The following is a 24,716-nucleotide window of genomic DNA, read 5'->3' as shown; positions in this document are numbered from 1 at the left end:
TGCCTATATGGTCATTTAACATATGACAAAGGAGGTAAAAACACACAATAGGGTAAAGACAGTCTATTCAGTAAATGGTGTTGGAGAAACTGGACAGATACATGGAAAGAAATGAAACTAAACCACCTTCTTACACCACATACAAGAATAAACTCAAAATGGATTAAAGACTTAACTGTAAGTCCCCAAACCAAAAACTCCTAGAAGAAAAGAAAACAAGCAGTAAATCTTCAGACCTTGCTCTTAGTAACATTTTTTATTATAAATGTATTTCCTTAAGCAAGGGAAACAAAAGAAAGAATAAACAAGTGGGACCATGTGAAAATAAAAAGTTTTACACAGTAAAGGACACCATTAACAAAATGAAGACAACCTAGTAAATGGGAGAAAATATTCTCCAATGATACATCTGATTAAGAGGTTAATATCAAATTAAAAAAAAAAAAAACTCATACAACTTAACACCAATAAAGAAAATTCAATTAAAAAATGGGCAGAAGACCTGAATAGACATTTCTCCAGAGGACATACAGATGGCCAATAGACATTTGAAAAGATGTTTGTCACTAATCATCAGAGAAATACAAATAAAAACCACAATGAGATACCACCTCACACCTGTCAGAATGGCTATCATCAATAAATCAACAAATAACAAGGCTGGTGAGGATGTGGAGGAAAGGGAGCCCTCGTGCACTGTTGGTGGGATTACAGATTGGTGCAGCCACTATGGAAAACAGTATAAAGATTCCTCAAAAAACTAAAAACATGACCCAGCAATTCCATTTCTGGATATTTATCCGAAGAAATCCAAAACACTAATTTGAAAAGACATATGCACCCCTATGTTCATTGCAGCCTATTTATAATAGCCAAGATAGGAAGCAACCTAAGTGTCCATCAATAAACGACTGGGTAAAGATGTGATACATGTATACAATGGAATATTACTTGGTCATTAAAAAGAACAAAATCTTACCATTTGCACCAATATGGATGGACCTAGAGTATATTATGCTAAGAAAGTCAGACAAAGAAAGAGAGATACCATATGATTTCACTTATAGTGAAATCTAAAGAGCAATATAAACGCACAAACAAAACAAACAGATTCATAGATAGAACAAAGTGACGGTTGCCAGCTGTGAGAAGGCTGGGGGCTGAGTGAAAAAGATGAAGGGATTAAGTACGAATTGGGATAGTCACAGGATAGTAAAGTCCAAAATAGAGAATATAGTCAATAATATTTTAATAACTATACATGGTGCCAAGTGAGTACTAGATTTATTAGGACAATCACTTTGCAAATTATATAAATGTCTAAACCACTATGCTGTATACCTGAAACTAACATAATATTGAATGTGAATTGTTACTGAAAAAAAAAGAAATATTTCTTTTAAGGTCAGGATAAAGCTAAGGATATCTGCTATTACTACTTATCTTACATATTGTATTATAGCTTCTAGCCAATATAATAAGGAAAATAGGAAAAAGAGTTATAAGAATTAAAAGGGAAGAAGCAAGTCTGCCATTATTTACAGTTTATATGATGTTGTCCAAATAAAATCCAAAAGAATCTACACCCTCAGAACTCAAAAGAGAAAATAAGATCAACATATAAAAAAGTAATGTAAGAAATCAATAGCATCTATATACACCAGCAGTATCCAAATACGAAAAGTAATTTTAATGTAAAAAGACAATATTCGCAATAGTAACAAAACTATACAGTATTATAAAACATGATATACTATATTCACAGATGGAAAATCTCTATTTCATAGTGACAGTAATTCGGCCCCCAATTAATGTATAAATTCAACATAATTCCAGGCAAAATCCAATCTGGCTTTTAAAGAACTAGAAAAAGGAATCATAAAGTTGATAAGGCAAATTAAAGGCCTAGCAATAGTCAGAAGAAGAAAAATTAGAACCTTGCTATGTATTACGACTTACCATGATACTATAGTAACAAATTAAAACAGGCGGTACTGGCTTAGGGATAGACAAGTAGACAAATTTAACAAAACCGAGAGCTGAGAAACCAATTCATATAAACATGGATCCATGAAATATGTTAGATGTGTCAATACACACCACTGGGAAAAGGACAGAATGCATGCTGCTGGAACAACTGGAGATTCAAATGGTATTCATAATTTCTTTAAAAGGTTGCAAAATTCACAAACCATAAAGGGAAAAGTGGATAAATTCATTTATAATTAAAAATCTACACTTCCATATGACAAAAGATACAGTGCAGAAAGCACAAAGAGAAGCCCAGACAGAGAATGTGTCTGCGATGCATATAACCAACAGAGGAATCACAACCAAAATGTATGAAGAACAAAGCAATAAAACTTGAATCCCAACAGAAAAATGAGCAATATGAAAATACAAATTGGTGCTTCCACTTTGAAGAATAATTTAACAATCCTTAGATACTCACAGCCTATATATAGCCCAGCAATTCTATTTCTCCATTCCTATTTGAAACTATCACATATTTAGAGAGACATGGACGAGTATGCTCCTTTGCAGCTGTCTATAATAGCAAAATAGCTGTTCATGTGTATAGGAAACTAAAGAATGACCTCCAAAGATTAACAGGTCCTAATCTCTGGAACCTGTAAATGTTACTTTATTTGAAAAAGTATATAGTCTTTGCAGATATGATTAGTTTATGGATCTTGAATTTGAGAGATTACCCTAAATTATCCTTAATTATCCAGGGGGGCCCCAATTGCCATCAAATGTTTGTATTCTTATAAGACAAACAGAGGCAGAGAGGAAGAGAGAGAGGAGGCGGGAGGGAGAGAGAGAGAAAGAGAGAGAGAGAGAAGGAGGAGGAGGAGGAGGAGTAGGAAATGATGTGAAGGCAGAGGTAGAGATTAGAGTGTTGTGGTCATAAGCCAAGGAATGCCAGTAGCCACCAGAAACTGGAAGAAGCAAGGATCAGATTCTCCTACAGAACCTTCAGAGGGAGTAGGACCCTGCCAACATCTTGATTTTGTCTCAGTGATACTGATTTGGGACTCTGGCCTCCAGAACTGAGACAATAAATTTCTGCTGTTGTAAGCCACCTACTTTGTGGTAATTTGTTACAGTGGCCACAGGAAACTAATACAGTAAGTAAGAAATTCATAAACTGTAATTATAAAATAGAATACTGTAAAACAATGAGAATAAATGAACTGGATCTACATGTATTGACATGAAAATATCTCAATATTATATGTTGAGTGAAACCAGCAAGTTGCAAAAGTAAATATACAGTGTTGTACCATTGTGAACACTTTTAAATGCACAAAACAATATTGTAAGCACACATGCACGGTGCCAAAAAAATGTATACACGCTTTAAGAAAGGAAAAAGCTTTATTAAAATTACACTGATGGTAACCACTTTGAGCACCTCTTGTAATTGCAGAAGTCAAACATGACTTGTATTCATCTTTTGTTATAGGTATATACTGAGTATTACAATTTTAATACAGTTTTTTCCTTTCTTAAAATGTGTATACATTTTTGGGAGATATATATATATATATATGGAAAAATTATATATATTTGGAAAAAATTATATATATATATATAAATTAAGCATGGGGATTATATACACATTTTGATACTGGTAAGGGAAAGAGATGTTGAAGCTCACTTCTCATTTATTTTTTAAACAGAAAGATAAAAAGAAAATGTATAAAAAAATGTTAACAGTTACTAGTTCTCTACATTTTGGTATTTTTTAAATTTCATAATTACAATTTAAATTTAAAAGAGAAATATCAGATTTGGAATCAAATAGACTTAGGTCTGAATCCCAGCTCTGCCCTTAAGAATAGCTCTGTGACCTTGGGCTAACTAATAAGTCTGCCTTTAAGGCTTATTTTAAGGATGAAATGAAGTTTTATACAAGTGTCCAACACAACTTCAAACACTAATAGCAAAGTATTCCAGGTGGAAAAGACTAAGGCCTATGAGAAAGCCTAGCCGTGGTGGCTGGGAGAATTTTATACAGTGGTGTTTGCCAACATTTTTTGATCAAGCACCCCTCTATTAAAAAAATTTTGAGCAGTCACACATACATATATTTATCAATAATAATATGCTTATGCTATTGTACTTTTATATAAATGAAATACATGCAAAATAATTTTAAAAGACTAAAGATAAATATAAATCATGGAAAAATAAATATGAATAATGGAAAAGACCATTTTCCATTATAATGGAAAATAATGAATAGATCATCTATCCAGTCTCTTCTTTTTACAAATAAGGAAATGAAATCCCAACAGGTAAAGTGATCTGGACACCACAACAGGCAGGCAACTCATTCTATGAGGCTTCATGAAAATAGATGCAAAAATTCTAAACAAAATTTTACCATATCAAATACAACAATATATAAAAGGGAAAATAACATGATGACCGTGTGAGGTTTATCCCAGAAATGCAAGGATTAACATATAAAAATCAAGCAATGTGAGTCACCACGTTAACAAACTAAAACAGAAAACCAATACAATCATCTCAATAGATGCAGAAAAAGGACTTGGTAAAATCTAACACTCAACAATGTAGGAATAGAAAGGAATTTCCTCAACCTGATAAAAGATGTCTACCAAAAACCCATAACTAACATTACCCTTAGTGTTGAAAGATTGGATGCCTTCCCCCTAATTTTAGAAACAAGAGATTTTATCTCTTACCTCCTCTATTCAACATTGTACTTGCACTTCTAACCAGTGCAATAAAGCGAGAAAAACAAAATCAAAGAAATCCAGTTTGAAAATAAACAAGTAAAATTGCTTTTATTCACAGACAACATGATTGTCAATGTAGAAAACCTGACAGAATAAAAAAGAAAGTTACTAGGACACATAGGTGAGTTTAGCAATGTAGCAGGATATAAAATAAATATATAAATATCAATACTGGCAATATACAATTGGAAATTAAAATTAAAAACAATTTACAAAGGCATCAAAAATATGAAATGTTCAGGAATAAATCTGATAAGAGATGTGAAAGAACTGTTCCCTGAAAACTATCAAGTATTTCTCAAATTAAATCCCAAATAAATGAAGAGATATACTATGTTCATGAGTCAAAAGACTCAATACCATTGACAAATTTGTCTATAGATTCAATGCAATTGTAATGAAAATCCCAACAGGGTTTGTTGTAGAAATTGACAGGCTGATTCCAAAATTCAAAAAGAAATACAAAGACCTAGTATAGCCAATTTAACTTTAAAAAAAAAAAAAAGCTGGAGGACTAACACTAACAGTACCTGATCCAAGACTTATTATGAAGATCCAGTAACCAAGAAAGTATGGTATCAGTGACAAGACAGACAAATAGATCAATAGAACAGCATAGGGTATAGAATAGGCCCACAGGTCTGACAATTAAGTTTCTGAACTCATTGCAATGATGTTGCTAACCTTTTTTGACATCTTTTATCAGGTTGAGGAAATTCCTTTCTATTCCTAAAAGACTAAAGATAAATATAAATTTTTAGATTTATATTTTTATAAAGTTCTTAGATTGTTATCAAGTCCTTTTGAGGTGATTGTATTGGTTTTCTGTTTTAATTTGTTAACATGGATTATTCATTATGAATTTGTAACAACTGGACAAACAGTTGACCAAGTTTACTATTTGGAAGTGCTGAAAAGGCTGCATGAAATAGTTAGATGACCTAAACTTTTCACCAACAATTCATGACTCTTGCATCACGACAATGCACCAGCTCACAGGGCACTGTCTGTGAGAGAATTTTTAGGCAGTAAACAAATAACTGTACTGGAACACCCTCCCTACTCACCTGATCTGGCTCCCAATGACTTCTTTCTTTACCCAAAGATAAAGGAAATATTGAAAGGAAGACATTTTGATGACATTCAGGACATCAAGGGTAATACGACGACAGCTCTGATGGCCATTCCAGAAAAACAGTTCCAAAATTCCTTTAAAGGGTGGACTAGGAGCTGACATAGGTGTATAGCTTCCCAAGAGGAGCACTTCGAAGGTGACCATAGTGATATTCAGCAATGAGTACGTAGCACTTTTTCTAGGATGAGTTTGCAAACTTAATTGTCCAACCTCATATACAGACAACTGATTTTCAACAGTTCAAAGGCAATCCAGTGGAGAAAGGATAGTTCTTTCAACAAATGGTGCTGAAAAAAATTGTGTATCTACATACAAATAGAACTTCAACCCATACCTTACACCACAAACAAAAAATTAACTCAAAGTGGATCATAGATCTAAATGTAAAACCAAAAACTACAATGTCTCTAGAAGAAAGCATAGTAAAAAACCTTTGTGACTTTGGATTAGTCAAAGATTTCTTAGACACAATACCAACGCGTGATCCACAAACGCAAAAACTAATAAATTGGACTTAATCAGAATTTAAAACTTCTGCTCTTCAGAAAACCCTTTTAAGGGAATAAAACCACAAGTCACAAATAGAAAATATTTGGCAATCATATATCTAATAAAGGACTTTTATCCAGAACATATAAAGAATTCTCAAACTCAGAAAAAAGAAAAATAACTCAAAAAAATGGGCAAAAGATTTGAACAGAAAGTTCATCAAAGAAGATTTTATGGATGGCAAATAAGCTCATGAAAATATGTTCAAAATCATTAATCAATAGGAAAATTCAAATGAAAACCACAATGAGATACTACTACACATCTATTAGAATGCCTAAAATTAAACAGACAGAACATACCAAGAGTAGTAAGCATGTGGAGGAGCTTGAACTCTCAAAAACTCTTGGTAAAACTGAAAAATGATACAATTGTTTTAAAAAACATTCTGGGAAGTAAAAAGCTGAACAAATTGAAAAATCAACAGCTCTTCTTAGATCCATCAAAGAAGTGAGGTCACAGGACAAACCACTGCCCCTCAAATTGGAAAGACAGGCAGGCAGATGCAGAGAATCATGACTTACCAGAGCAGAAACCCACAAGCAGAAACCTCCATGGGAACTAGAAGCAAGGTAGAAAAATCTGAGCTGTAACTGACACATTTCTGAAGGCTCAGTGTGGACAAATCTAAGAGATAAAAACTCTAGGGGAAGCCAGTCATCAAGGGGACCCCACACTTTTGTGAATTTTATCTCCAGGAGCTCAATCAGGGTCTCATAGTGAATACTAAAGGAAAATCTCCTCTGGCTTCTGGCAGGGAGAGGGGAAAAATAACCATTTTGAAATATGCCAAATTCTGTTCTTAACAAAGCCTTCCCTCAAGATAAACTAGTTTACCAGAGCCTAATCTACTGAGGTTTTATCAGAGCCTAACTGACCTTGGGGCAAGGGAATTTACTCAACTCTAGTCCCCTTGAGCCTTCTATGTGGGGAAGGGAAATACCCAAAGGTAGCCCCCTCTAGCCATCCTGTCCCACTTAGGGGGCGTAGCGGGAGGAAACTGAAATGTACTTGTGAAGTTCACAGCCAAAGGACACAGGCACACTAAAAGACTGAGACCTAGTCATACCAATAGAGAATGCATCTCCCCACACATCGCTAAAGGCCTATTCACCAGAGTTCTTTTATCCAGTACATAATTTCTGGCTTTCAACAAAAAAATTACAAGGTATATTAAAAGGCAAAAAACACAGTTTGAAGAGGCAGAGCAAGAATCGGAATATGGCAGGGATGTTGTAATTATCAGACTGTGAATTTAAAATGATTATAATTAATATGCAAAAGAATCTAGTGGAAAAAGTAGACAACATTCAAGAATAGATGAGACAAAAGGTTAATGCCTCTATTATACAATATTTGAACACTAGGCAAAGGATGTGAATAAACACTTTAGTGGAAAGTAAATCCAAATGACCAACAAACATGAAGAGATGCTGGCATTATAGTGGTATAACAATTACATTATTACTCTAAGCCTATCAGACTATCAGGAAATAGAGAGATATCTATATTTGTTAGCCAGGTTATTGGGAAAAGGATACTCTTAACTCATAATTGGAGGAAAAGTAAAATCTTTTATCCTTTTTGGAACGCTGTCAGTGAAATCTATTAAAATTAAAATACCAGTAGTCCTATTCCTGGGAACCTATCTCATAAAACTAAAAGTACTGTTTACATGTACAAAGCTGTTTATTGTACTATTGTTATCAATGGCCAAAAATGAAATGACAACAAAAGAAAGTGAAAATGTACATGTACAGGAATGGCTGAATAAATTGTGGTACCACTAAAAAAAAAAAAGAACTGATAGATAATATAAGCAAAGAGATGGAAAGTCTAAGATAGAATCAAACAGAAATGTTAGAAATCAAAAAAACTGCAAAGAAAATGAAGAATGCCTTTGATGGGCTCATTAGTATACAGCTGAGGAAAGAATCTCTGTTCTTGAGGATATGTTAATAGAAACATCCAAAACTGAAAAGTAAAGAGAAAAAAAGACTGAAAAATGGAACAGAATATCCAAGAACTTTGGGACAACAACTAAAGGTATCATGGGAATATCAGAAGGAGAGGGAAGAGAAAAAGGAACAGCAGAAACACGTGAAGCAATAATGGCAGAATTTCCCCCAAATTAATGTCAAACACCAAACCACAAATCTAGGAAGCTCAGAGAATACCAGGCAGGATAAGTGCCCCAACAAAACAACAATTAGGCGTATCATATTCCAACTATAAAAAAAAAAATCAAACATAAAGAAAAAAATGTTGAAAGAGACCAGAGGAAGAAAAACTCCTTACCTACAGAAGATCAAAACTAAGAATTATATCCTACTTCTCAGAAACCATGCAAGCAAGAAGAGAGTGATGTGAAATACTTAAGAGTTGAGAGAAAAAAAAAAAAAAAAAACCACGAACCTAGAACGCTATATCCTGTTAAACTATCCTTCAAAAGTGAAGGAGAAATAAAGACTTTCTCAGACAAACAAACATTGAGGGAATTTGTTGCCAGGAGACCTGCCTTGCAAGAAATGTTAAAAGAACTTCTTCAGAAAGAAGGAAATTGGGTATGGGTCAGACACTTGGATCTACATAAAAAGAGTATAAGAGATGGAATAAGTGACGGTAAATGAAAACTTTCATTTTTCTTATTCTTAAGTGATCTGACACAGCATTTTGTTCACAATAATAGCATATATATATATATATATATATATATATATATATATATGCTTCTATATAAGTGAAATGAATGACAGTAATGATGCAAAGGGTGGGAGGGAGGAATTAGGAATATTTTGTTATTATAAAGTTCCCCAACTACCTGTTAAGCGATATGTTATTTAAAAGTGGACTTGGATCTTGGATTAACTGTAAATATATATTGCAAACTCTTGGGCAACCACTAAAAAAGATACCATTTATAATAGCACCAAAAATATCAAGTATATAGGGAAAAATCTAGCAAAAATTTAGAAAACCTCTAAAAAAAAAAAGCTTGGTAGTTTCTAACAAAGATAAACATATGCCTATATATGATCCAGACATTCCACTCCTAGGTATTTACTCAAGAGAAAGTATATTTCTTTTTTGGTGGGAGGTGAGGGGGGCGAGGTAGGGGTGATAAAACTCTTCTGTATCTTTATTGTGATGGTGGTTGTACAACTCTAATAATTTGTCACAATCATAGAACTGTATACCAAGAAGAGTGAATCTTGCGTGACATTTTAGAAATAGAATTTAAAAAATAAAATGTGGTCCTGGAAAATGAGGCCACATCTTCTTCTGATGGAAAACATCTAAACTCACAAAAGCAAGCCCCCAACTCACCTGCCTCAGTTAAGGGGGAAGGGAAGAGTTTACTACTATTTTTCCAGGTGGAAGGTATGAGTACAAAGAATCCTTTTTCTTTTTTTGGGGGGGGGGCATATTTTGCATTCTAATTAGATGTGGAAATCTTTTCACAAGAGCAACTTCCAGGGTGTGCCACAGGCTTTCTCCACCTCTGCAATTAAAGAACTGGGAAGCCACAACTCTGAGGCACAAAAGGATATCAAATTGTCTCTCAGATAATTAAAAATTAAAAACTTATAGTAGTTTGAGGGCTACATATTTTCAGTCTTCTAATTCCCTGGAATGTATTGGTGCATGTCGCTCCAGTTATTATTGCTGTTCAACAAATTACCCTAAAAAATAACAGCTTAAGACAACCATTTTGTTATGTTCATGGATTCTGTGGGTCAGGAATTCAGACAGGGTACAGAAGAACACCTGGAGTTTCAATTTAGAAGATTATGTAACTGATGTCTTGAGTTATGTGAAGGTGCCTTTCCAGTGCACAGCAAGGACCATTAGCCGAGATCGCAGTTCAGGGTGTCAACTGAATTACCACCTACACATGGTTTCTCCATAAAGCCTGGACTTCTTCATAGCATGACAGCCACAAGGTGGTAGGACTTCTTACATAGTAGCTCGGGGCTCCAAAAGCAAGTGTCACAGTAGACAATGCAGAAGCTACATTATCTTTTCTGACCTGGCCTCAGAAGTCACACAGCATAACTTTTGTCACATTCTACTAATTACAAGTGAATCACAAGGCCACTCAAGATTCAAGGGAAAATGACATAGACCCCACCTCTCAGGGGAAAGTGTCATGATCACACTGTGAACATGGAGGATGGAAGATACTACTGAGGCTATCTTTGAAAAATATAATCTCCCATATGTGTGTAGTATATAGTTTCCTTCACTTAAGATCATTATGTAGCATTCCTCAGTTAACTGGGATATCAATTTAGTGAGGATACTTTGATTCTCAAGAAGTGGAAATGTATTACATGAGGATATTGTTGAAAACTATAAGAAGAAAATATTTTTAAAAATCAACATTTGAGCTTCTTTTGCAAAGGAAATTTTGCAATTTTAATAGGCAAAAAGAGAAAAAGAAAACAAATGGGTAAGACACTGTCACTAATTTAATAAGAATTTGAAAATTTAAAAAACTCTTCCATTTCATAATTATATTTTAAATATGTGGAATTTTTTTACTTTAATATAAAATATTCTGGCCCATAATATAAGAATTTCAAATAAGCATTTTAAGAATTTAAGTAAAATAAACCTTCATGCTTATCTCACAGCATATACAAAATTTGAGATGAATCAGACTTAAAAGTGAAAGGTAAATCATAAAGCTTTTAAAGGACAACATAGAATATCTTGGTGACTTGGAGGTAGGCAAAAACATCTTAAACAGATTACAGAAAGCAATAACCGTAAAATAAAAGACTGACAACCTGGACTTCATCAAGATGTAAAATGTATACAGTACTCATCAAAGGACACCACTGAGAGAGTGAATAGGAAAGTCATAGACTAGGAGAAAAATATTCGCAAAACATGTATCTGTCAAATGCCTAGTATCCAGAAAGTATAAAGAACTACAACTCAATAATACAACAGCAAACAGAGAATAAAAACTGGAAAAAGATTTGAGAAGACACTTCACACACTCTCTCTCTCTCTCACACACACACACACACACACACACACACACACACACACACAGCCAATAAGCGCATTTTAAAAAGTGCTCAACATGGGAAAATGCAAATTAAACTACAATGAGACAGACTCTACTACATATCTACCAGATGGCTTAAATTAAAAAGTCTAACAATACCAAACACTGGTAAGGCTGTGAAGTGATTATAATCCTTGTACCTTGTTAGGGGGAATGTAAACTGGTACAACTACGTTGGTAAAAGCTTTGGCAGTTTCTTATAAAACTAAAAACATGCCTATATCCTAGCAATTCCATTCATGGGTATGTAACCAAGAGAAATAAAAATTTATGTTCACAAAAAGATTTGTACAAGAATGTCCTGAATAGGTTTATTTATATTAGCCCCCAAACTGGAACTAACCCAGGTATCCATCAGCAAGGGAAAGAATAAACAAATGATGGTATATTCACATAATGGACTACTACTCAGCAAAATGGAATTACTGATACAATAAACAATATGGATGAATCTCAAAATCACACTGAATAAGCGAATCCACAAAAGGGTACATACTGTATAATTCCATTTATATGAAATTCTAGAACAGGAAAAAACCATCTACAGTGAAAAAAATTAGAACAGTGGTCACTTATTGAATGGGAAATGTGAGCCAGGACTGACTGGGATGGGGTGTAAGGGAACTTTCTGGGGTGATGGTAATGTTCTATGATTTAATAGGGGTTTGGGTTGCACAGGTGTATGTATTTGTTAAAACTCAGCAAATGCTACTTAAGGTTTGTACATTTTATTGAACATAAATCTTCCATCAAAAGAAGAAAAACTAAATAAATCGTAAGCATGCTGAATTTAGAGAGAAATAACTGATGACTGATTTTCTTTGAAATGCACCAAAGTTAAGATCTATTAATGGATGGATGGAGGGATGTATGAATGGAGAGATGCCTGATAAAGCAAATAGAGGCATACCTCATTTTATTGTGCTTCAATTTACTGCACTTTGGCGATATATTGTGGTTCTTCCAAATTGAAGGTCTGTGGCAACCCTGAATCAAGCAAGACTATTGGAATCATTTTTCCAAAAGAATTTGCTCACGTCGTGTCTCTGTCACATTTTGGTAATTCTCACAATATTTCAAACTTTTTCATTACTATTTATTATGATGATCTGTGATTAGTGATCTTTGATGTTACTATTTTAATTATTTGGGGGCACCATAAACTACACCCATATAAGATGACGAACTTAATAAATGTTCTGTGTGTTCTGACTGCTCCACTGACCAGCTGGCATTCCCTCCATCTCTATCCCTCTCTTTAGGCCTCCCTATTTCAGGATACACAACACTATTGAAATCAGGCCAATTAATAATACCACAATGGCCTCTAAGTGTTCAAGTGAAAGGAAGAGTCACATGTCTCTCACTTTAAATCAAAAGCTAGAAATGATTAAACTTAGTGAGGAAGGCATGTCAAAAGCCAAGACAGGCCAAATGCTAGACCTCTTGTACCAAACAGCTAATTTGTGAATGGAAAAGAAAAGTTCTTGAAGGAAATTAAAAGTGCTACTCCAGTGAACACACGGGTGATGAAAAAGCAAAACAGCCTTATTGCTGATAAGGAGAAAGTTTTAGTGGTCTGGATAGAAAATCAAACCAGCCACAACATTCTCCTAAACTAAAGACTAATCCAGAGCAAGACCCTAACTCTCTTCAATTCCCTGAAGGCTGAGAGAGGTGAGGAAGCTGCAGAAGAAAAGATTGAAGTTAGCAGAAGTTGGTTCAGGAAGAAGCCATCTCCATACCATAAAAGTGCAAGGTGAAGCAGCAAAGGATTTAGAATATTACAAAACTTAGTTGATAAAGCAGCGGCAGTTTGAGCAGACTGACTCCAATTTTGAGAAAAGATTTACTGTGGGTAAAATGCTATCAAAGAGCATCACATGCTACAGAAAAATCATTTGTGAAAGGAAGTCAACTGATACAGCAAACTTCACTGTTGTCTTATTTTAAGAAATTGCCACAGCCACCCCAAACTTCAGCAACCACCAGCCTAGTCAGCAGTCATCAACATCAAGGAAAGAACCTTCCTCCACCAGCAAAAAGATTACTCTGAAAGCACAGATGATGGATAACATATTTTAGCAAGGTATTTTTAAATTAAGGTATATACATTGCTTTTTTCAGACATAATGCTAGTCACACTTAGACTACAATATAGTATAACTTTTTTTTAATCAGTTTCAGGTGTACAAAGCAATGTAATAGTTAGATATTTACACCCCTCACAAAGTGATACCCCCCCCCAACCTACTACCCCTTTGACATTGTATATAGCTGTTATTTATCAGGGGGATCACTTCATAGACTGTGTAGATGCCTGACCACTGTGCTATACACCTGAAGCATAACTTTTATATGCACAAAAACCAAAAAATTCATGTGAGTCCCTTTATTACGATTCACTTTATTGCAGTGATCTGGAACCGAACCTGCATATCTCCAAGATATGCCTACAGGTCGGACAGTTAAGTTCGCGAACTTCCCACCATGCACTTAACACGGTGGAAAGTTTGCGAACTTAATTGTCTGTCCTTTCGTATATAGTAAAATGTTAATGATACATTCTAAGTGGTGGGTATATGGGTGTTCACTGTTCAGTCCTTTCAAATTTTCTGAATGTTTTAAATTTTTCATAAAATGTTGGGGGAGAATGAATGGGTAAGACTTTGCTGCTAATCTGGTAAGAATATGAAAGTTATAAAAACTATTCCATCCCAAAATTTAATTTTAAAGCTCTAGAATTTTGTAACATTAAGATATTCTGGCCCATAACATAAGAATTTTAATAAGCACACTGAAATTATTTGACTCTAATCAATAATCAGAATAGCACTTCAAGTGAAACAACTTATATCCTGCTCTATGATTCTGAGACGCTTGACTTTTGCTCAAAACATTCTGCCAGCATTTGCCATTAGCTCTTTCTGGAAACTGAAGCAAGAAATAAAAAATGTTCAGTGTTCTTGGCCCAGGCTTTTTGGTTTTATTTGTTTGGGTTTTATTTGTTTTTATCTTTTTTATTTTTTAAAACAATTCCTTCATTGTTCAAAAAAAAAAATCAAAGATTGAGACATACTCTATTAACAGCCTGGTGTGTAGCCTGCTAGGATTTCTTCAAAGGATATACAATCCTTGAAATATTTATATAAATATACATGTGCACATAACCTTTAGATTTTTGGCATAAATCAGATCATATTATACAGACTTCAAAATTTTGCTTTATCTACAGAACAGCATGACATATATATGGTAGCCATCAGTGCTATTCACCAACATCTGGTTTCCCTCTTTTTTCTGAACAAATGGATGGGGCCATGTGACTAGTACTCATCAATGAATTAAGAGTGTAAATGATACGTATTTCTTCCTAGCTAAGAATTTGTTGGGCTCGACCCTCCAAAGGTCTCTTCTTTCTCTGATACAGTGATCACTACATTCAAGGTAGTGGCTGTTCTGTCAGCTTCAGTCGCTGAGTGGCTACTATGAACAAAATTCCCTCCGACAACAACAATGGATATAGAGCAAGCAAGAAATAATCCTTTGTTGATTTAATTCCCTGAGATAGGGGGTTAACTGTAACTGCAGCATTACTTAGCCAATACATTGAATATTTTTTCAGGTATGCATATTTGGTCTATCTCATTCTTTCTCATGGCTGAATAGTACTGTCTTAAACTAATACAGTAGAATGTATCTAACTATTCCCCTATTGTTGGGTATTTGATTTTTCCAAATTTTTTCTATTACAAAGTTTGTTGCAATAAATATTGTGCACACACACATCCATTACAATCCACTTGTCAAAATTTTTCTGAATAAAGTTTCTAAAAGTGCAATTACGAGGAAAAGGAGTCTAAACATTAGACATGATACTAACAATTGCCCTCCAAAATGCTGAACCAATTTAAATTCCCACCAATAGAAAATGAGAGTACTTGTTGTCCCACATGCTCATCTGCAGTCCATTATACTATTCTTTTTAAATGTTGCCAGGGCGGCCGGTTTGCTCAGTGGTTGGAGCGCAGTGCTCATAACACCAAAGTCGCTGGTTCGATTCCCACACGGGCCAGTGAGAGGCAACGGCTTGAACTTGGAGCTGAGCTGCCAGTGGGCGGCCTGTTGGCTCAGTGGATTAGAGGGCAGTGCTCATAACACCAAGGTCGCTAGTTTGATTCCCACGTGGGCCAGTGAGCTGTGCCCTCCACAACTGAATTGAAAACAACTTGACTTGGAACTGAGCAGCATCCCCCATAACTAGATTGAAAACAACATGACATGGAGCTGATGGGTCCTGGAAAAAACGCACTGTTCCCCAATATACCCCAATTAAAAAAATTAAAAAATTTAAATGTTGCCAGCATAATATCCCATGAAAACTTTATTTCATTGTTGTTTCAACTTGCACCATTACTGGCCTTCTTTTCATAGATTTAAAGGCTATTTATATTTCTTCTGAGAATTGTCTATCCGTGTTCTTAAACCATTTTTGTTTGTTGATTTTAAAGTTTTTCATAAATCTTTAATGGTAATCCCCTGGTTCTTATACTGGTTGTAAATATTTTCTCTCAGTCTATCCTTTATCTTTAAGTCTGTTTATAGTATCTTTTGCTATAGAGAAATATACAATTTTCTTGTAATCAATATAGTCAACTTTTCCTTTATAATTTTTGGAAACAGTTCTCTACCACAAAATACAAATGTATTAACTGTTTCCCAATCAATTGCCACTAAAACCTTTATTAATAATCCAATCTTTCACCACTGATTTGAAAAGTTCTATATACCTTACAATAAAGTCCATAAACATGGGTCTTTCATGGACTTTATACTCTAGTTCACTAATATTTTAGTTTGTTCCTCTACTAGTACATTTTGATGTTTTAAAATATCTATAAACTACGTAAATTCTAGTAACTAGACTTTAATATTCTTCTTTTTCAACATTTCTTAATCCCTTATTTTTCTTGAGGAACCTCATAATCAATGAGCCAATTTCTCTTCCTCTAAACACATAAAACAAAACCAAATCTAACAACAACAAAAACCCACATTGTAATTTTGATAGGAATTGCTTTAAATCTAATTTGGACAGATGAGAATTTTTACAATAATGTCTTCCCACTCAGAGATATAATAAAGTTTTGAAATTTTATTCATTTTAGTCTTACACATTTCTTGTCCAATTTATTCCCAGGTACTTCATTATTTTTGTTGCTATAGTAAATGGTATCTGCCATTACATAACATTTTCTAACTGGTTATTACTGGTATAAAGTAAAACTATTGCTTTTTATGTAGTTTTCTTGTATTTAGCTACTTTCCTGAATATTCTTAATAGTTCTAACCATTTTTAAATGGAATCTTTTGGGTTTTTAGATACACAGTCATATTCGGGTTCTAATTTAAAAATCAGTCTTCAGTTCTATTTTGGGTTCTTTAAACAATGATTCCTAAATGCCTATTTCCACTATACCTAGGGTAAGAAAATAATGGGATTTTATAGCTGTAAGGGACCTTATAATGATCTAGTCAAGGGTTACCTAATCAAGTACCTACTAGAGTATATAGGTAAAATAACTGGGAAAGGGTATAGGACAATAAGGAATTATACAGACTGGGAAGAAATACAGAGAATAAACAGCCTCTGAGTTGGGCAACTGCCACTCACCCACAACTGGTTGATACCACGGGGAAATATAGACCCGGTTTCTACTTTTCAAGAGGCACCGGATATATATAGTTTTACGTTTAAACTCCTAAATTTAAAAACATTAAACAAAAGCCAAACCAAATACAACTGCCAGCCTTCAATCTAGGAACTTGAATCTAATCCAATACCTTCATTTAAGGCAATTTAAACTCAGAAAGGTGTGTCAGAGTTTGCCAAAGTAGCAGAGTGTAGGGGAGGGCTTTGTATTTTGTTTAGCTGCTTGGTGGTCAGAACAGTATTTGCAAAGTGCTAAAACTAGGCAAGTGTTTTGCTTGGTTTGGTTACAAACAAGGAGTTTAGTCCCTGATGTTAACATTTTATGTTCCCTATTTGGTTCATCTTGCCTTGGATTTGCTATCATGGCAAATTAAAAGGGTACCTTTTAAATTACCCTTATATATTGGGGAAAGTCCCATATTATGTTCCCTGTCACCCCAACATGGAAGTCAGAGCTCAATTTCCCAGCCTTCCTTGCAGTTGGAAATATGCAGGTGATGCAGGCTCCACCAAAGCTTACATAAGGCTTTGAGTTGAAAGGAAAGGGATTAACAGACAAAAACAGTTAGGTGTGGGCCACATTTGGTGTCAGAGAAGTCCAGCTTTCTGGGGTGGCAAAGGATGCAAGGTTGCCAAAAGTGGTGGTACTGATGGCTGCAGTAAAATCGAATTCTTGGCAGCACAGCAAATGTAGTAATGAGTCGTGGGTGGTGCAGTGGTAACAGAGGCCATTTTCTCATCAGACAAGTTCTACAGCCCAGTTCTGGGCACTGTTCCTAGAATTTAGCCTCAGGCTTATTTCTCCAAAGATATCGTGAACCACCCAGGATCCTTTTAATAAGTTCCTTTTCTGCTTAACTAGCCAGAGAGGATTCTGCTTTTTAAAACTAAGCCCTCACCAATACAAACACCATCAGGCAGTGACAGAATCAAATCAAAGATCTCAGTGTTTTTGATTTCCAGGCCAGCATTCTTTTTATGACATCACATTATTTATATTTAATGCTTTTAGGAAGGTTCAAAATGCTGTTTTCAAAAATGTATGCTGAGGCTCCCATCTCAAAGACATGCTATGAACACTGTCAAAATGTCTATTTGGTTCTCAATGACATAGATGTTTGAGTGCTTTTGGAATTTGTCTTTGCTTTTGTTCATATAGATTCACAGACTAGCGGCTTCCTTACAAGATATTAGACAGCTTACAATAAAAACACCAATAATAATGTACACAGAGTTGTTCAAATAAAGATAGAGCAAAACCACATAAAAGAAGAGATAATTGTCCTAGATAAATCAGGATGAGATCATTACAATGTTCTAAGCACTAAATTTATAATCTTCTTCCTTGGGGCAAAGGACATAGTAATAGGGTGGATTATATTAATGTTTCCCAACCTTAGTCCACGAATATTGATGTTTATTTTCTACTTTCATGGCCTCCAAGTTTTTAAAGAGTTTCTTCCAACCTCATTTATTAAAGAGTGTTTTCAATGACCTCATCATGGGTAAATATGTAACTAATTGAAATACCAAAAACAGAACACAGATTCCTACTACTATTTTCAGTGACACCAAGTTGCAATTACTGATAAAGGGGTTTAATTTTCTAGTACCCACTATGTACTACAGTGTGCTAAAATAAGAACTTTATATCCATTATCAAATTTATTCATCACAACCGCTGTACATAGTCGATATTATTATCCTCATTTTACAGGTGAAAACACTGTTGAGCAACTTACTCAAAGTCACCAAGCTGACAAAGGCAGAGCTGGAATTTGGATTCAGGTTTGTAGTCCAAAACCGGATCTATTTATATTATACTACTTCCTTCAGGAAGAATTTTAGTTTTACAAGACAGAAAATTTTTTCGAGGCTCTACATCTTAGGAATTTATTATGTGGATGTTTACAGGAAATCTCCTGACCCTGCAGATGATAATGGGGGTCGGAGGAAGAACTCTAGTCATTCATTACATTCACTGAGGCCCGAAACATGGTACTGGAAGTATCTGGAAAAGACACAAGGGAGAACTGGGCATGGGCCCTGCCCTCTGAGAGCTCCACCCAGGTGGGGAGAAGAGGTGAGCACACAGAAAACCAAAATAAACTCAGGCTATATGGGGCGGGTGCCATCTCTGATGAGTAGATCAAGGCTCGGGGTGGTGGCCTGAGAGAGGGACTGGCCACATCTTTCCTGGCACAAGGAGCTTGCTGTTGCTGCTGCCGCCTGTGGTTCAGAGTCCAGGGTCCAGACTGGGAAGCCTCACCCTGCCCATGTTCCCAACTGCATGAAACACTAGCCCTGCCAAGCCTAGTCCCTGCCCAGCTCCCTGCTGAAATCTGCCCTTCAGGTATCCGAGGCTCTGAGAAAGGCTCTCTGCACTCTTTGATAATAAGCAGCAGCCCTCATAGGCCAATCTGACAGACCATGAAAAACGAGTCCCAAAGAGGCAGAACTAGTGACCCACACAAGGCAGAAGAGAAACATTCCCTCCCCAAACTGCCTCTTTTTTCCCATCCCTGCATTCCTCCATCTTGAGGCAAATATCTCAGGAAGGGCCATACATTAGTCCATTATCAACCCTGGCACCTTATGCAGAGATAGTTTATTAGCTACCACCCTGAAGGTTTCCCTTAGAAGAAGTGCAAATCTCTAAGGGAAAAAAATGCCTGAGGCTTGGACCACTGGCCAGAGTAGCAGGTCTAGACTCTGGGTACCCAAGTGAATACTGACAGTGCCAGGTATGTAAGCAGGGGAAAGAATCAGGGCCAAAGAGGTGGAGCCCAAAGACTTATGCCACAATCCTGCCTCTGTCTACTTGACTACTCTATCTCAATGTACGGATTTGAAAAGGGGACATCTTACAAGTGTATATATAAAGCTACATTTTAAGAGTTTTAGAATATCAGTGCCTGGAGCAGGACTTACAGACAAAAGAGTGAGGTTCACATAGGTGAAGTGAGTGGCCCAAATCAGTTGGCTTGTAAGGATGAGTGAGGTCTAGCTATCCCTGACTCTCCTACAGTAAGACACAGACTGCCCTTCTCCGGTGCAAGGTAATCAATTATTTACTTGTTTCCTGTAGACTGAATGTTCCTTGAGAAATAGGACCATTCATTAAATTATTCAACAAACATCTCTTGTACTTCGCAGGAGCCAATTGTGGAGGCAGAGAAGTATACAAATAACTCAACAGGGGCTACCAATGGATAGTAGATGAAAAGCACTTAGCATGATGTCTGGCCCAGTGTAAGTGTTCTATAAATGGTGACTCCTACAAAAGTAATTTTCTAGTGAGATGAAAATAAAGAGAGGGGTATAGGCAAGGGTCAGATCATGACCAGTGGGATTTGCCCTGAAGATAATAAGGAGCTGATGCAGGGTTTAGAGCAGAGAAATGACATGATCAGATTTTAGGAAGGTCGCTCTGGCAAAACTTAGGAATATGAGAATTAAGAAAAGGAGATCAGTTATGTAGCTCTCAAGAGAGTCCAAATGAACAGTGATGAAAAGCTGAACAGCAAAAGTGAAGCTGGGGATGGGAAAAAGCAGTTTAAGAAGTGCAATTTCAAGAGGTTGGGAGAGGTCAGAATAGGGGAGAGGTGAGAGACAAGGCAAACCCTGGCCCAGGCACTGGGCACAAGTATGGTGGCCTCTACCAAGACAGAGTCTCCAGCTGCAACTTTATGGGAGAAGCAAATGAGGTCAATTTAGAGGAAGTTATTTTGGGATGCCTACGGGACATCCGAGGGAGAGATGTCCCGGAGGCATTCATATCTCCAGGTCTATAGTTCAGGAGAAAGGTCCAAGCTTGAGGATCTAATACGGATAACTCAGCCTTCAGCTGACAGCCAGAGCAGTGAGGACTGGATAAAATGTAGCCACTTAACAAATATTTATTAACACCCTACTATCAGCCAGGCACTGTGAAAAGTGATTAAGGATAGAGTGGAAAACAGGAGAAGGTCCCTGCCCTGAGGGAGATTACATTCTGGTGAGAAGAGCCAGAATATACACACATACATACACATATAAATAAAAGAAACATATTAGCTAGTAAAAGTGCCAAGCACAGAATTATAAGGTGTGGTGTGATAACAACTAGCTATGTAGTTCCTTTGCCTTTGCCCAGGAAAGAGCCTGAGGAGCAAAAGAGAGGGTTGAAGACCATGAACTGGGGACCCACAGTTGTGGGCCAACCACAGAAGGCACAGTGTCCACCACATAGCACGTCATATAGAGTGGGACGACTTGACTTCTGGTCTACACTCTCATCTGGAGACAATGCCACGACCTCCAAACTAGAATCCCTAAGAGTAATTCCAGTAGGTCATTATTCCGCACAGGAACTATGATACGTACTTGTAAAGGTGACACTGTATCTTCTATCTTAAGATTTAAACCTCTAGTGTAATTCTATTTAACGGTGTAGTTTAGCTTGGGACTTTTTGAAAATTTTTTTCTTTTTCTCTGCTTCCCTTCTCCTCAGCTCCCCAACATCCCACCCCCCCACCCCCGCCAAACCTTAATGACTCTGTTTACTATACATTTACCATGCATGCCAGTTTCCACGATTGTTTACTCTAGACTGTATGCATACCAGGCTCAATAACTCTTTTCCTCAAGGAAACTTCCAGGACACTAACTTGAAAAAAGTTTTTACATCTGCGTAAGATCTACTTCTATCCCTGAAACAAACCAGCCTCTGGGAAGCACCATTTTCAGTGACTCTTTACTCCAGGCCAAGACCACCTCCCCACCCCAGCCCCTTTTCCATTGTTCTGCCTCTCCTTACAGGCCTATAAAACCTTTGGGCCGTACTGGGGAGCTGGGGGGTGATGGTCTTTGGACAAGAGTCTACCATCCTCCCAGAATGCTGGCATTTTGAATAAACCTTCTTTTCTTTCCATCAACCTTGTCTCTTGAATTTTGGCTTTCATGCGGCGAGCAGCCAGACCTTTAGCACGGTAACAAGGAATAGGGCAGTGAACAGGGCCATCAAGGTCCCTGCCCCTCAGAAAGCTCACATTCTAATAGGATAAGACCCACACAAGCATACACACCAAGTACAGATATCTAAGTAAATAATTGTAAGTTGTGCTACGAAAAATATAAACAAGGGACGAAGAATAAGTGAGTGATCTACTTTAGGTAGGATAGTCAGAAAATAAGTCCATCTGAGGAAGTGACATTTAAGATGAGTCCTAAACTCTGCCATCAGAGGATGGTGGTGTGGACGTTCCAAATGGACGGTACTACGTTTGCACAGGCTTAGAGGCTGGAAAGAGCTTGATGTGTTTGAGAAACTGAGTGACAGCCAGCAAGGCCAGAGGACAGGGCTGGAGAAAAAGAAGTGATGACACTGGAAATGTAAACAGAGAGTAGCCTCACTCGAGGCCCTGCCAGCTGCAGTAAAATATTTGGATCTTACTGTAAGGACAACAGCAAGCCACTGAATGGTTTTTCAAGCCAGTCATGACCTGACCTGATCTGATTTTCATCTTAAGGGATTTCTGGCCAGGAGAGGGCCTAAAGATCAGGAGTTGCTTCTTTCCGAGCATGTAGTGTCTTGGGACCATCCTCCAATCACAGTGTAGTGGTCCTTTATTCCACCCACAGTCAGTGTCAGGCCTCCATCTGTGGAGCAACTTTTCCTTCTTGGATCTCCTGCTTGGCCTAAGTGCTTCCCCCAAAGCCCCATAAACTCTCTAAAGTGTTTCCAATAGACTTTGCTAGAGTGTTGGGAGAATGGATGCTTTCATAAAAGGACACAAAATAATAAAACAAAACCATTCCCTCATTTCTGGTGGAAATTTGTTTTCTCCTCTACTGCTTGACATTAGTCCGTGGCCTGAGCAATTGTCTTTGTTCTTTACTCTGTCTCCATTTATTTTTCAAAAGACCATGAACATGTGTACTACTATGAACAATAGCAACGAACTATAAATTCTTATTAATCCCAGAAGGTTGGGAATTCTAAACAATAAAAATATATCCTCTGACTGCTTCTCTCAAAAGAATATTTTGGAAAAACAAAAGAGCTTTGTTAAAACAACAAATGAACTTTGGGACACTTTGGGCCTAATGATGGGCTCAGGGCTCAAGCATTGACGCAAAAGGTAACTTCAGGCACAAAGTTGGAGCCTTCCCTGCCACTCTCTCCTGGGCTCACTTCCTCATTTCTCAGCCCATATCTGGACTGCATCAAGCCAAGTTTCCAATATAGCTTTTAGCCACTATTGTTTTCAGGAGCCAGAATTCTCAGCCTAAAGAGAAAGTCCCCTTTGTCCTCCATCTATGATTTAATTTATATTCTCCTGAAGGCTCCATTCACTTTGTTTTCAGGCTAAGAGAAGCCTCACAATTGTACTAGACCCTGAATTTGAATTTCCCTGTGTTTCCGCTGTTTGGAAATTTGCCTAGGTCAGCCACTCACTGGACCGTCCCAGAATTCAGCTTTACCTTAGAGAAAATCTTTATTGCTCATGACTTCTTATGCTATTTTAACTACTATCATATATTTTCCCTGGTTTCTATATTCTTATAGAAATACACAGATGTGTGTGAGCATACACATACACACTCATACATACCCCCTTTCTCTAATACTCAGTATACTAAGCTTCCACTATCTTTTCCAATTGGATCACATTCCTAAAGATTGCCCAGATTTTGGAGGGGTGTTCTTAGCTGCATTTTTTCCTGCATTTCTCATTCAGATGCACTCTTGCCAGCATTCCCAATCCTTCAACACCATGATTCACAAGACAATGTGACCAACTGTCTTTCTACGCGTTTGTCTCTCTGTTCTCACCTATAAACTTCTTTACTAAGCAAATGTGTAAGATGTACTAAAAATGGGCAAAACTGTATTACAAAGTAATATGAATGCAAAGAAATGGCAATTTCTAATAAAAAGTATGTAGCATTAATTAGGAAGCACTAGGGAAGGAACCGTTTTTTCTGATATTTGAACAATCTTGAGAGGATAACAGATTATTGTGAGCAGAACATGGTTTACCTGAATGTATTATAATCCATCTTCTTCATGAACCCAGAGTCAGCAGCCCTAAATACCTGCCTGATGTCTCCAGATTTTGGTATTTTTTCTTTCAGCTTTTCTAGGGCAAGTTCAAGTTTGCTCAAAGGAAACTGGAAGGGGAAAAAGAAAGGAAAGATATTTAAAAATGCCTGAGGCATAGGGAGCCCCATCTTTCTGGTGGCCAGGAAAAAGACTTCACACTGTGAATCTGAAGTTAGTGGGGCATGTCTTTCCATAGAGATCACCACAGAGAAGACAAGACTAAATTTGCATCTCTTCAGTTAAGGCTTCAGGACAAGGAGTAACATTAGCATAGGCCCAGATCAGAAAGAAATGAGCTTAAGGGACAGCAGGCCACAGGAATCAGAAAACAATTCCTGCTCCCACCACAGCAGCTTCCTCCCTGTAACCCTTAGACACTG

The 24,716-nt window shown here is 36.7% G+C and overlaps 1 protein-coding gene across 1 annotated transcript in view; it reads right to left on the bottom strand.

Moving 5' to 3' along the window:
* Window positions 1–24,716, bottom strand: part of EFHC2 (EF-hand domain containing 2) — a 239,729-nt gene that overhangs the window by 74,490 nt on the left and 140,523 nt on the right. Inside the window, 2 exon segments of the mRNA XM_033122963.1 lie at window positions 9,998–10,017; window positions 24,274–24,404. Of these exon segments, the coding sequence (XP_032978854.1) occupies window positions 9,998–10,017; window positions 24,274–24,404 (151 nt within the window).

Source organism: Rhinolophus ferrumequinum, chromosome X, assembly GCF_004115265.2.
Source record: "Rhinolophus ferrumequinum isolate MPI-CBG mRhiFer1 chromosome X, mRhiFer1_v1.p, whole genome shotgun sequence".
Taxonomy (NCBI): Eukaryota; Metazoa; Chordata; class Mammalia; order Chiroptera; family Rhinolophidae; genus Rhinolophus; species Rhinolophus ferrumequinum.
The sequence above is the reverse complement of the archived record's forward strand: the minus strand, read 5'-3'. Positions and strand labels throughout refer to the sequence as shown.